The 13,227-nt window shown below is 33.8% G+C and overlaps 1 protein-coding gene across 7 annotated transcripts in view; it reads right to left on the minus strand.

The window, feature by feature from the left end:
- The window catches only part of KIF6 (kinesin family member 6), a 495,811-nt gene that overhangs the window by 385,255 nt on the left and 97,329 nt on the right, over positions 1-13,227 (minus strand). For all 7 annotated transcript variants that reach the window (XM_056818172.1, XM_056818176.1, XM_056818171.1 and 4 more), the window contains one exon: positions 4,535-4,682. In XM_056818172.1, the coding sequence (XP_056674150.1) occupies positions 4,535-4,682 (148 nt within the window). The remainder of the gene's footprint in view (positions 1-4,534; positions 4,683-13,227) is intronic.

A 13,227-nucleotide genomic window follows, 5' to 3' on the forward strand; every position in this document is an offset into this window, starting at 1 on the left:
GAAACTCAGGTCAAATGATTTTCTCAAGGCCATAAAACTTTTAAAATTCGGTACCAGACTCAGCTTTATCTAAAAACAAGTTCACAGAGACTAAAAAGATTGGTTAGACTCTTTTTAGGTTTTAGTTTTATCTAATGGAGGGAAAAGGAAGATATCTATGTCTATATCTGCATCTATATATTAATGTATATCTGTATTGTCTTTTTATATCTTCTTCTCTCTTAAAAGTCTCTGAACCACATCTTCCAATGAAAAGGATTGGTCCTAAGGATGAGACCTCTTCCTAAACCTCATGATTAGGAATTTAATGGGTCATTGTTAAAGGACAAAAAGGGAAGAAAAAGAAAGAAAGCTTAAATAAAAAAAGAATAATTGTACCTTAGCCTCAGAAAAATAAAGCTCTTGTCTTTTTTCCTACAGTTTTTTTTAATGGTTGTAAATTCTCAGGAAAATGATGGCTCCAGCAGATTTTTTTTTCATTTTCTGGATTTTTACTGGAATGCACACTGAAGAAACATTAGTATTTCCTATGTGGTGAGCTACCTTTTCTTATTACTTTTCTTTCAATATTCAGAATTGCCAAACTGTAATATAACCCACATGTTTCCTGTGGATTGAATTTTCTCCTTCTTCCAAATAATTTGAACTTCAGAATACTCAAAATAATGAGCAATAATTTCCAAAATAAATACAATCAATTTTTTTTCTTTCATAGTCATTGAAAATATGATTAGCACTCACATGGTAGGGATGATTTTCAGGCTTGATGTATATCCTTTTTGTTGTCTACTTAACTTGAATAATCACAACTTTGATGATGATGATCATAAAGCACTATAAAGTTTATAAGATATTTGCAACATATTTTCTCCCAGAAACTTTGTGCCAGTACAATTTTTTGGTCCATATTTGTGATTCATTGGTATAGGAAACTTCCACTGAGGCAATTTCCACTAAGAACAGAAACTAAATACTTCTCTATAATTAAAGTCTTAAAAAAGGTCTTAAGGTCTTAAGAAAGGTCTTAAGAAAGATCTGTGGCACTGAGATGTAAGTGACTTCCCCAGGGTCACAGAGCCAGTGTGTATCTTGGAAGATGAACCTTACCCACTACACCAGGCTGACTTTTCGAGTACCAGTATTATCTGTGTTTTACAGATGAACAAACATGCTTTGAGAGTTTAGGTGATTTGACTATGGTTATACAACTAGTAGGTATTTGAGTAGGGATACTGTGAAGGGAGGGCAGCTAACTCCAAGTCTAGCACTCTTATCTACAATACAAAAAAGATGTTAATTGACTAAAATGAGGGCATGAATCTAATAAAATGAAAATCAAGACAGATTAATAAAGCATTCTATGCTTGGGTCTAAACACCAATTTTCTAAGTACAGAACAGAGAGGCATGTCTAGATAGCAATTTGTGGAAAAAAAAAAAGACGGTGTATTTTAGTGGTCTCACCTATCATCTCATCACCTCAGCACTATCATATGGTAGCACCACCAAAAGCTGAAAATCTTAGGCTTTACTGAGAGAAGCAGAAAAGCTAAAATAAGGGACTACTTTATCCTTCTCTGTTCAGAAGAAAAAATAGAGGATGGTGTTACTAAGGTCTTTCCGAATTTGTGGATACTATGATTTTTTTTTGATCCTTTACCTTCTGCCTTGGAATCAATACTCAGTATCAGTTTTAAGGCAGCTGACTTGACCAGGGTCACACAGCTAGGATGTATCTGAGGCCAGATTTGAACCCAGGACCTCTCATTTCCAAAGTCTGGTGTTTCATTCACTGAGTCACCTAGCTGCCCCATTAGGATTTTTTAATTACATGAATCAAGGCAAAGCTAATGGCTGTAATGATTTTGAATGGCTCCAAATGTTTTTTTGACCTTGGGCAGGATTACGGCAGGAATGCTGGTAAATGCACAAACTTCTACATATGGGCCACTACAAATACATTTTTAGAAATTATATTTTATTGTGTAGGACTTGGAAATAAGACAGAATTGATGACCAAAACCTCTAAAATGAATTTAGGATTGAGAAAAAAAATCTGGAATATAATATAGCAAAGAAAAAAAGTGTGATGAATGAGATATTTCCATTTTCCCCTCCAAATTCATAAATCTTTTGATACTATTGTGCTGGGAGGTAGTTTTTTTACTTTAGGTGAATTTTTCCAGAAAGGGTGGTTGGTTGGGAGAGTTGAGGTAGGAAGATATGAGAGGATCTGATCTGTAATTACTTCTTTGTGTTAGGAAAAAGCAACTGTGAAAATCTCAGATTTAAAATAAATAATACAACATTTCCCTCCCCTTCTCCAGCTTCCATTGCACACAATTAGATGTTTTCAATTTAGATTAACCATTAGGAGTTGGGGTTAAAAAAAAAAAAACACTTGTACAGGAATATTCATTTTAGAGAAGTTTTTATGACCAAATAAAGGGAACAATGTCATTGTTGGATACATCAACCACTTTGCTAAGTGGAAGCCTTCTTTTTGATAATATACTAATATCATGAAATTAATGTTTTTTTAAAAATCATTAATAAACATCTGCTATGTGTCAAACCCTCAGCTAGGCCCTGGGAATACAAAGGGAAAGATCTCTTGTCTTTAATGTACGTTATGGTATCGTGGGGAAATGACAAGTACACAAATAAGTAAACCCAAAATACATAAAAATAAATTCAAGGAATTTTTCTTGGAGGATAAAGGCATTGGCATTTGACAGGATGAGGATGGACCTCTTTGAGGAGGTGGTAGTTGAATTGAGCTTTGAAAGATTCTAGGGATTCTAAGCAATGAAAGAAAGGAGCGAGTACATTCCTGTGCAAAGGTTTGTAGACCGAAAATAGAACATCATGTATTAGAAATAGCAAGTTAAGGTACATGGAATTAATTCATTATAGGCTGTAACAAGAAGAATAATGTGTAAGCAGTCCAGCAAGGTCGGTTAGTGGCAGATTGCGAAGGGATCTAGATGTCAGAAGGAAAAGTCACTAAATATTAACATTAGTTAATTGTTGTTCAGTCATTTGAATTGTGTCTAACTCGTAACCACATTTGGGATTTTCTTGGCAGAAATACTGGAGAAAATTGCTATTTCCTTCTCCAGTGGCTTTAGGCAAACAGGACTTCACCAAGGTCACACAGACAGTAACTGTCTGAGGCTGGATTTGAATTCAGGTTTTCCTGACTCTGGGTCTAGCATTCTATTCATTTATGCCACTTAAATGTCCCACACTTCAGTAAACAGGAAACCACTAATGTTTTTTTTTGAGCAAGGGAGTGACACAGTCACATGTGCTTAGGAAAATCCTTTTTGTCAGAGAGGCAAAAAAGAGATTGGAAAAGGGAGATCCTAATAGAAAGGAAGGCCAGTTAGGAGGTTACTGCATAGCCCAGGAAAAAGATGATGTGGGCTTCAAGGAGAGCAGTGGTTATTTGACTAGAGAAAAGAGAATGTATGAGAAATGTGGGGAAAAGAGGATCAACAAGACTTGTGGTTATGGGAGTTAAGTAGAAAGTACAGTTGAAATGATTGAAGTTGTGAACCTAGTGAATGGAAATAAGATGTCTTGACAGAATAGAGAAGTTAGGAAGAGAGGAGAATTTGGGAGAAAGAGTAAAGAGCTCTATTTTGGATATATTACATTGGGTGTGTTTATACAAAATTCAAGTGGAAATGTCTACTAAGCAGTGGTCATGTGGAACTGGACCCCAGGATAGGGCTGGTTATATAGCTATATTTATCTTTACCTCTTATGTGTGTATATACACACACACACATACACACACGTATAACTTGAGTCATCAATTAGACTCTAAGTACTGATTAAATTTAATTCATACTAAACCATTTTGTTTCTTTGTCCTAATAAATTATGAATGAGAAGAATTATGTTTCTAGTTCTATATCTATGATTCTATGAGCTTATGTTATCCTACATAGAGGTTTAAATAGTTAAAAGAAAAGCTTCTGATTTGTCTGCCTTTATTATGGCAAGGGAAAAATATCTCAATGTCTCAAATACAGCAAAGATCAGATGCTCTGTAGTTTTTGAATGAATGTAGCATGTGCTTTTTAAACCTCAAAGAAAGAACTACCTTTGAATCTTCAGTCTAAGAGCAGTTATTTAATGAATTGCTTTTGTTCTGAATTTGCTCTGCTAGAAGACTATTGCAAATGAATGAATGAAGCAAGCAGTAAACATTTATTATTTAGTGTGTTGGGCATTTTTCTAGGTGCTGGGGACACAAAAACATGCAAAAAGTAACCCCTTTCCTCAAGGAACTTGCAATCTAATAGAGAAGACAACATGCAAGAAAATATACACAAAGCAAGGAATGTACAGAATTCTTTCTTAAATGTAATGTTTACTATTGAGAACAAAATTTTAGTTACATGGAATATTTCCTTTTTCAGCACAGAAATATAGAATATAATAGATATTCAGCAATAATATAATTTCCTCCTTCAGAAAATTACTTATAAATACATAAAAGAAATGAAATTATGGTTCTGTACCTTTTGTAATTGCTCAAAAATGTATGATAGGGTCCTTGGAATGATGCCTCTATCACTGTAACGCTCAGCTCCTCCAGTGATAGTGAAAGTCTTGCCACTGCCCGTTTGTCCATATGCAAAGATAGTGCCATTATAGCCAGCCAGAACACTGAAATGAATAGCACTATAATGAATAACAAAGCCTCCATATGCAAATGTCAAATATTATTAAGGCATTAAATAAAAGTATTAGCCTAGAATTCTATGGAACAGAACTAACATCATCAATCTTACAAATACTGTTGAAAATACCCATAGAATTCAACTATATATCCAGTATATATCAAATTATACAGGTACTTGGAAACTCTGTGAACTGATATGTCCTCATGACTTGGATCATCATATGAATATCCCTTGCCATCTTCAGCCAAATGCAACATTGATGGAAATGCCATAAATAGGATGAATATTAATCTTTCCTATTTGGCTTGCCATAGGCAATCCAGATACCTATTACAAAGCATACTCATCACCAGTACACCATAAATTCACTCTACAAAGACAGTCTAACATGGAGCATACTCTCTGGTGTCTATTGTAAGGATAATTCATGGACCACCTTTGCAACCTGCCCTTACACTATATAGTACTACATCCCTCTCTCTGCTCAATGTCCAGCACTAGTTATAACTCTCCAACAATTTCAAGAAATTTAGGCAAACAGACTTAAATTATGGCAATATAATTTGCTTGTGCATAAAATAAACAAATCCAAGTATAGTTAGAAATTTATTACTGCCATATGACTTCCGGCAAGCTTGAATAAACAGAAAACAGGAATTTTGACTCATCTTAACTTGTAGAGACAAAGACCAAGTACAGACAAAAATGCTTTTCATTCATTCACTCATTTATTCATTCAAATTGTATTTTGTGTTCTAATACATGTAAAATGCTGTATTATTTAGTAGGTACTATGAAATGTGCCTGGAGCAGGGGAAAGGACTACAAAACAACTAAAGAACATTGTCCAATAAACTTAAGAAGTTTATGATACAACTGGAAAAAAATAAAGCATAAGACTAAAAAGCAACTATAAAACAATAAATAGTTCAGGAGAACAACATAAGGAAAGCCAGGCAGGGAGCATGGCATGAACATGGTAGGAATACTGCCTCCCAGGATTGTGGTCAAAATCAAATGAGAAAATATTTGTAAATCACATAGCACGTTATCTGGCACATAGTAGATGCTATAGAAATGTTAGCTATTGTAGTAGTTGTTGTTAAGAGAAAGCATATATGGAACAGGTTAGACCTGTATAGGAAACTTGAGTTGCAAGTGTAATAATTAAAATGGGTTTGACAAATATCAGAATTGTTAAAAGGTGTAGTCATGATTCATCATAATTAAATATTAAGTCATGAGACTATTAGTAACTTTAGTAGCTTCATTAGAGCAAAATATAGATAATAAGAGAGGGAAATGTAGGAAGAAGATAAGGAATTTTCTAGCCAACCATTCTAACTATGCTCCAAAGAAATCTAGCTCGCTCCCCCAACAAAGTTCCAGTCTCCAGACAGAAAAGCAGGAGAGACTCGGCCTCCATGTTCCAATCTCCAGATGGAAATCTAAGTCTCTTCAACCCAAGTGAGTCACTGAAAGCCAGACTCCTCGAGCCACCAATGACGAATCCAAGGCAGAATTGAATGCCTAATCAAGCTGAGCCTCCACAAGACTGAGCCTCCAAAAGACTCCCAGGGTCCCAGAGACTCCTGCTTATACAGTTTTCTCCACCCATCAGCTATCCTCCTCACATCTCAGGAATCATTCACAGTCTCCCAATTTGCCTAGCACTACCCAGGGTTGTGCAGTGCATGTGATATTTTAGGGTATGAACTTCCTTTTCTAGGTAAAGTTTCTTACTAAGTGTTAATGACTAAGTGTGAAAAGCTGGGCACTTCAGGTTCTTGATTGATTAACTTAAATAGACAAAGAGAGTTTAAATTATCTTTCACAATCCCCCTGTGATTCTATTGGGAGATGAACATGTTGAAATCTACCAGATTTACATTCCTAGGTTCCCCAATGAATCATTTCACATAACCAGCTTATCCCTCTAAAGATCTTCTAGCTAGAGGCACTTTCTAAGGGGAAATTAGAATAGTTGGAGATAAGAGGGAAATGAATGAAAAAGAAAACAAAAATAATGATTGATAGGTGCATTGACAAAAAGCCAATTAGGGGGCAATCCCCTTTGGTATAAGAGTTTACATTCAGAATAAATGTGTTCAACCCCCTTCAGTTCAGTTCATTATATCCCAAAATTCATTCTGGATCTTTTGATGCAGTGTATGGTTTCTGCAGGCTTCTTTATAGCACCCTCTCCAAAGGATCTACTTTCTTGATTCAGGGTATTGATGAGTTTCTTTTCCTGAAATTTCTCCAAAAAATTTTAAACCTTGGATTTTAGGATAATTGTATAATAGCCTACCTTACTACTTGTGAGAGAGACTGTGAACCTCAATTTTCTCATCCATAAAATGGACATAATAACTACACTACATTATCTCAGAAGGTTAAGTTTAAGGAAAACACTTGAAATAGGAGTCATACCAATAGTAGTAAAATAGTGTAGCGAGAAACAGCTACAGCAAAAGAGTAATGGAGGGGAATAATGGAGAATAAGGTGAAAGAAATAAGGTGGAGGAAAGTTATAAGAATCTTGAAAACTAGGTAGTAGAGTTTAGAATCAAAGAGATAGTTAATAGTCAACATTCTTAGCCCAAGTGTGTAATATAATTAGAGAGCTTTATGAGAAGACTAATGTTCTAGTGATATTAATAATAGTTTCTAAAGAGAAAACATTAAAGTCAGAGAAAAAGTTAAAAATTATATTTAAGGTGGAGATAAGATGGTGGCTAAGTAGCAATGAAAGCCAAAACCACTCTGACAGTTCTTCCAAACCCATCTTTAAAAAGTTCCTCAAAATGACAGGAGTAAAAAAAAAAACAGCAAGAAGGAGTGAGGGGGCTCTCTCACTGAACACAACTTGAAAGATAGGCAGAGACAGTTGATTTTCATGGGATTAGAGGAACTGGAACCAAAACAACACACAGAGGAGTGCTGGCCAACCCACCCACTGCACCAGGTTCCACAACTGGGCAAAAACTAACTTTGGGATCCTGGGACTTGAGCTAAACCAACAAAACAACACCTTAGACTACCCCTCAAAGTCCCCGGCCTTGGCACCAATCAACAGTGAGGCTTAGAAGTCCATAGTATGGGGCTCTTTGAGCCTATTCTGCTATGGTGATGACACAGCTTCAGCAAAACAGTCACAGTGCCAATCACTGCAAACCAGTAGCAAAGGGGGCAGAAGAAGCATTCAGAATTCCCAATCCACAGGCAAGAAAAGGCTGGAAAATTAGCAAACAGCAAAATAAACACTTAACTCTCAAAAATTTCTATGGAGACAAAGAGAAAAGTGAAGAACCAACAGGGGATGGTGTGATCCAAGTGACCACATGCGAAACTTAAAAATGAACAAAACAAAGAGAATTGGTCCCAAGCTCTGGAAGAACTCAGAAAGGAATTCAAAAATTAAATAGGACAGTTTGAAGAAAAATAAGGAAAAGAAATTAAAGTAATGCAAAAAGAAAATAACAGCTTAAAAAGCAAAATTCAACTGGAACAAAAGGCACAAAAATCCAATGAAGAAAAAAGTTCTCAAAAAACAGAACTAACCTACTGGGAAAAGAGGCAAAAAAAAATCAGTGAAGAAAAGAGTGTCATAAAAACTAAAATGGACCAAATGAAAAAGAGGATCAAAAGGTCTTTCAATGAAATTCAGTCCTTAAAAATTAGAATTGGGAAATTAAAAAAGCTACTGACTTCACAAAACATGAAAAAATAATAAAATCAAATCAAAAGAATAAAAAAGAGAAAATATGAAATATCGCATTAAAAAACAACTAACCTGGAAAATATATTCAGGAGACACAATTTAAGAATTATTGGACTACCTCAAAGTCATGACAAAAAAAAGTCTAGACATCATATTACAAGAAATTATCCAAGAATACTGTTCTGATATTCTTGAACAAGAGAGTAAAAGAGAAATTGAAAGAATCCACAGATCACCTCCTGTAATAAATCCCAAACTGACAACTCCCAGGAATGTTATAGACATGTTCAAGAGCTCCCAAGTCAGGGAGAACAATACTGCAAACAACCAGAAAGAAACAATTCAAATATCATGAAGCCCCAGTCAATATTACACAGGATCTGGCAGCTTCCACATTGAAGGACCAGAAGGCTTAGAATATGATGTTCCAGAAGGCAAAGGAACTGGGTTTACAAACAAGAATCACCAACTCATCAAAACTGACTATATTCTTTCCTGGGAAAGTATGGTAATTAAATAAAATAGATGTCCAAGCATTCCTAAAGGAAAGACTAGATTTAGACAGAAAATCCAATGTCCAAATACAAAATTCAAGAGAACCATCAAAAGGTAATAAGAAAGAGAAAAAAATTAAGTACTTCAATATGGTCAAATTGTTTATATTCTTAAATGGAAATATAATATCTTTAACTATTAAAAATTGTTGCCATTATCATAGTAGCTGGAAAAAATAAACAGAGGGTGTGGTAGTAAGCTGTTTAGGATGATATGCAAAAAAAAAAAAGCAAAAACAAAAGTAGGGATAAAAAAAGATTTTACTATGAGAAATTGGAAGAGAGAAGTTAAGTGGGGTGAATTATATCACGTAACGAGGCATGGGGGAGGAAGAGTCTAAGAAAGAGAAGCTACATTTAAAATCTCTAGATATTTGGGAATCCATTTGTCAAGACAAATGCAGGGATCATATGAACACAATTGCAAAACATTTTTCACACAAATAAAATTAGATGGAACCAATTGGAAAAACATTAATTGTTCATGAGTAGGACAAGCTAATATAAAAAAATGATAACTATATCTAAACTATTTTACTTATTCAGAGCCATGCCTATCAAACTACCAAAGAACTATTTTATAGAACTAGGAAAAATAATAACAAAATTCAGCTGGAAAAAGAAAGGGTCAAGAATTATCAAGGGAACTAATGAAACAAAAATGTGAAGGATGGTGGCCTAGCAGTATCAGATCTTAAACTGTACTATAAAGCATTGGTCATCAAAACAATATGGTATTGGCTAAGAAATAGAAGGGTGAATCAATGGAATAGAGTAGAGGTAAATGACGTCAGCAATCTAGCGTTTGATAAACCCAAAGATTTATGTTTTATTTATTTATTTATTATTTAAACATAAAGAATGATATTATAAGTATATTAGGGGAACCTAGAATAATTTACCTATCAGATCAATGGAGAAGGGAAGAATTTTTTACCAAACAAAAAGAGAGAACATTAGAAGATGTAAAATGAATAATTTTATTATATTAAATTTAAAAGTTTTATATTAACAAAATCAATGAAACCAAGAAGCAACAAATTGAAAGAATATTTTTATAACAATTTTATATGAATAGGCAGTTTTAAGATGAAGAAATAAAAACTATCAATAATTATATGAAAAAATGTTCTACATCCCTCTTGATTAGAGAAATACAAATTAAAATAATTCTGAGGTACAACCTCACACCTATCAGATTGTCCAATATGACAGTAAAGGAAAATAATTAATATTGGAGAGAATGTGGCAAAAGTGGGACACTGCTGGTGGAATTGTGAATTGATCCAACTGTTCTGAAGGGCAATTTGGAATAATGCCTAAAGGGCTTTAAAAGAAGGTATCCCTTTTGATGCAGTAACACCACTATTAGGTCTGTATCCCAACATGTTAAAAAAATGGGAAAGGACCTGTTTGTACAAAAATATTTATGGCTACAATTTTTTATGGTGACAAAGAATTGGAAACTATAAGGGATATCTCTCAATTGTGGAATGGCTGAACAAATTGTGGTATATGATGGTGTTATACTATTGTGCTATAAAGAATGATGAACAGGATGATTTCAGAAAAAACTACTGTGTGACCTATGTGAACAGATAGAGTGAAATAAGTAGAACCAGGAGAATATTATATACAGTGACTGAAATATTATGGAATTATCAAATGTGATAGTCTGCTACTAACAGCAATATAACAATCCAGGACAATTTTGAGGGACTTGTGAAAAAGAATGCTATCCACATCTAGAGAAAGAACTATTGGAGTAGAAATACAGATGAAAACATATGATTTATCACTTATTTATTTGTGTATATGATCTTGTTTGGTTGTTTATGATTATTCAATTACAAAAATGAATTATATATATATATACATATAATGAATAACATATAACCCAGAAAAAAATAAATTTAAATTGAAATAAATTAAAAAAAACTAAAACTAAATTAAAACTAAAGTCAGAAAAAAGCAAGAAAGCAGCTGCAGTAATTTGTGTATGAAATAATGGAGCTCTCTATTAAGAGAAGAGAATGGGAGGGAAGAGAAGGGTGGTAGCAGTATGGACCAAGCAATAGAAAAATCTTACAGATATTTTGAAAAAATATGGATGACCTGCTGATAAGTTGGCTAAAAAGAATAAAAAATGTAATGAATTGCTATTCTGACTACAACTAAGTCATAAAATAAGAAAATGTTAAGTAAGTTCCTTATAATCATACTTGGTTGATGACTATGTTTTCATTATTATATGGTATGTTTTGACATTAATTCTAGTTTCTAGGCCTATGAATATTTAAATGAGAATTTTCAAATATTTGCTCCAAATGGTTTAGACACAGATATGTTTAAAAGCAGAGGGTTGGACCAGATCATCTCAGATCCAGTTCATCTCTGTGTTTCTATAATCCATTGTGGTATATTCTAATTGTAAATTCTGCTATGGAAATGTGGGTAGGGCATATGCCAAAATGATGGCTCTTTTCTGAAACAGGATACTAAAGAAATTCAGAGAATATGCTGTTTTTCTAAAGCTCTAAAATATATTTCAAGGTAATAAAGTATGCACAAATGAAAGCATTATTTGTATATTCATCATCATTACAGCATAATTAAGCACTTTGGGCACATAGTACACTGTTGGCTGCTGAAAAGAATGACTCCAGACACCATGACAGAATTTTTAAACATTCTTAAATGTAAACAGGTTTATAGGGACACTGAATGAAGTTTTAGTGAGAAAAATACTGAATCCAGAGTCAGAGGACACACATTCAAGTCCCAGCTCTAACATTTATTCTATCTTGGATGAGTTATTTCATCTCTCTGGGCATCAGTGAAATGAGAAAGTTGGACTAGATGACCTCAAGAATTCTTTCTAGCTCTTAATTTATGATTCTAAACTATTCCAAATTTTGAAGTAGCTGTAGCAGAAAGTTTTCAAAGACCTCTCACATTATTTCCAAATTTTAAAGTGTGACTAGGAAGGTCAGTTTTGAATGTTATTCCCTGAAGTTCCCTGAAGTAGCCAAACTTGGCACTATTGAATTCCACAATGTCCTTTAAGAAGAAAAAGATATGGAAGCTCAGTCCATATGAAATAGAATTAGCACCTTGCCTTGACTTGAATAAATTAAGAATTTGTCTACTGCAATAGAAGGAACTATTGGAAACCTTCTTGATGTTCCCTCTAATTCTATAAAAATTCTATAATTCTCGGTGTCACTAACTGGTCTCATTACTTACTTCAAGCCAACTGGTTAGAGAGGCATAAACATCAAGGTGATACCAAATTCGGAGTCTCTAAAATAATCTCAAGTGACCTTATTACATATTCAAAGGCTTCTGGTCCATGAGTTCATCTGATTGATGAAGGAAAAACCCTTAAATAACATTGTTTTTTAATTTTACAAGTTCCTGATGGATCTATCCTTTCTGAATGCTCTGAATAAGTAATTTACATTTAGGAACACAACAAAATATATGAACCTTCAATAGAAGAGAATGGTCTCTTCTGATCATATACCATTCATGAAATTTAGTTTCCATTCAGTACCCAGATTTAAGAAGTGAATATTAAATTATCCCCTTAAGAAATAGCATGCATATATTTATAGTATTTTGACAGACATTTCTGCTGCCTTGAAGAGTAACATTTAAGTTCATCAACTACATAATTATTCCCAGATAAACATCAATCAGAGGCAAAAAACAAAGACAAAATAATAGTACAGAAACAGTTTTACAGTAACCTATAAGATACACATATTGTGGATAATTTAGTGAGGCAGGTTCATGCAGGATTAGAAATGTGGTAGCATTTTGATTTATAAGAATGTAGAGAAAGTTAAAAAATAAGCTTTCTTCAGATGATTCTTCATATTTTTTCCTGACAAATTCTTTCCATCTTCTGGCATGCATGCATCCCTGGCCACCCTCTTCCATACTAAATCACAGACAAAAAGAATTTCAAGAGTTGGATAAGACCTTAGTAAAAATCTAATTCCACCCATATCTAAAAGATTTTCTCCAGCCTTTGCCTTTAATGTAGGGGAACCCATAAGCTTCCACTTCAGGATAAATCTGTTTGAGAAATTTGTTGTTTTCTCACATTAATATTAAATTTGCTGCCTTATCACTTTCATCTACTTTTTTTGTATTTCAATCAAGTAATTAACAAATGTTTCTTAAGCAACAGCTTATTTAGGCACTGCATTAGGTAGTTGGAATACAAGTCCCAAAGTGAAATA

The sequence above is a fragment of the Monodelphis domestica genome, chromosome 2 (genome assembly GCF_027887165.1).
Source record: "Monodelphis domestica isolate mMonDom1 chromosome 2, mMonDom1.pri, whole genome shotgun sequence".
Taxonomy (NCBI): domain Eukaryota; kingdom Metazoa; phylum Chordata; class Mammalia; order Didelphimorphia; family Didelphidae; genus Monodelphis; species Monodelphis domestica.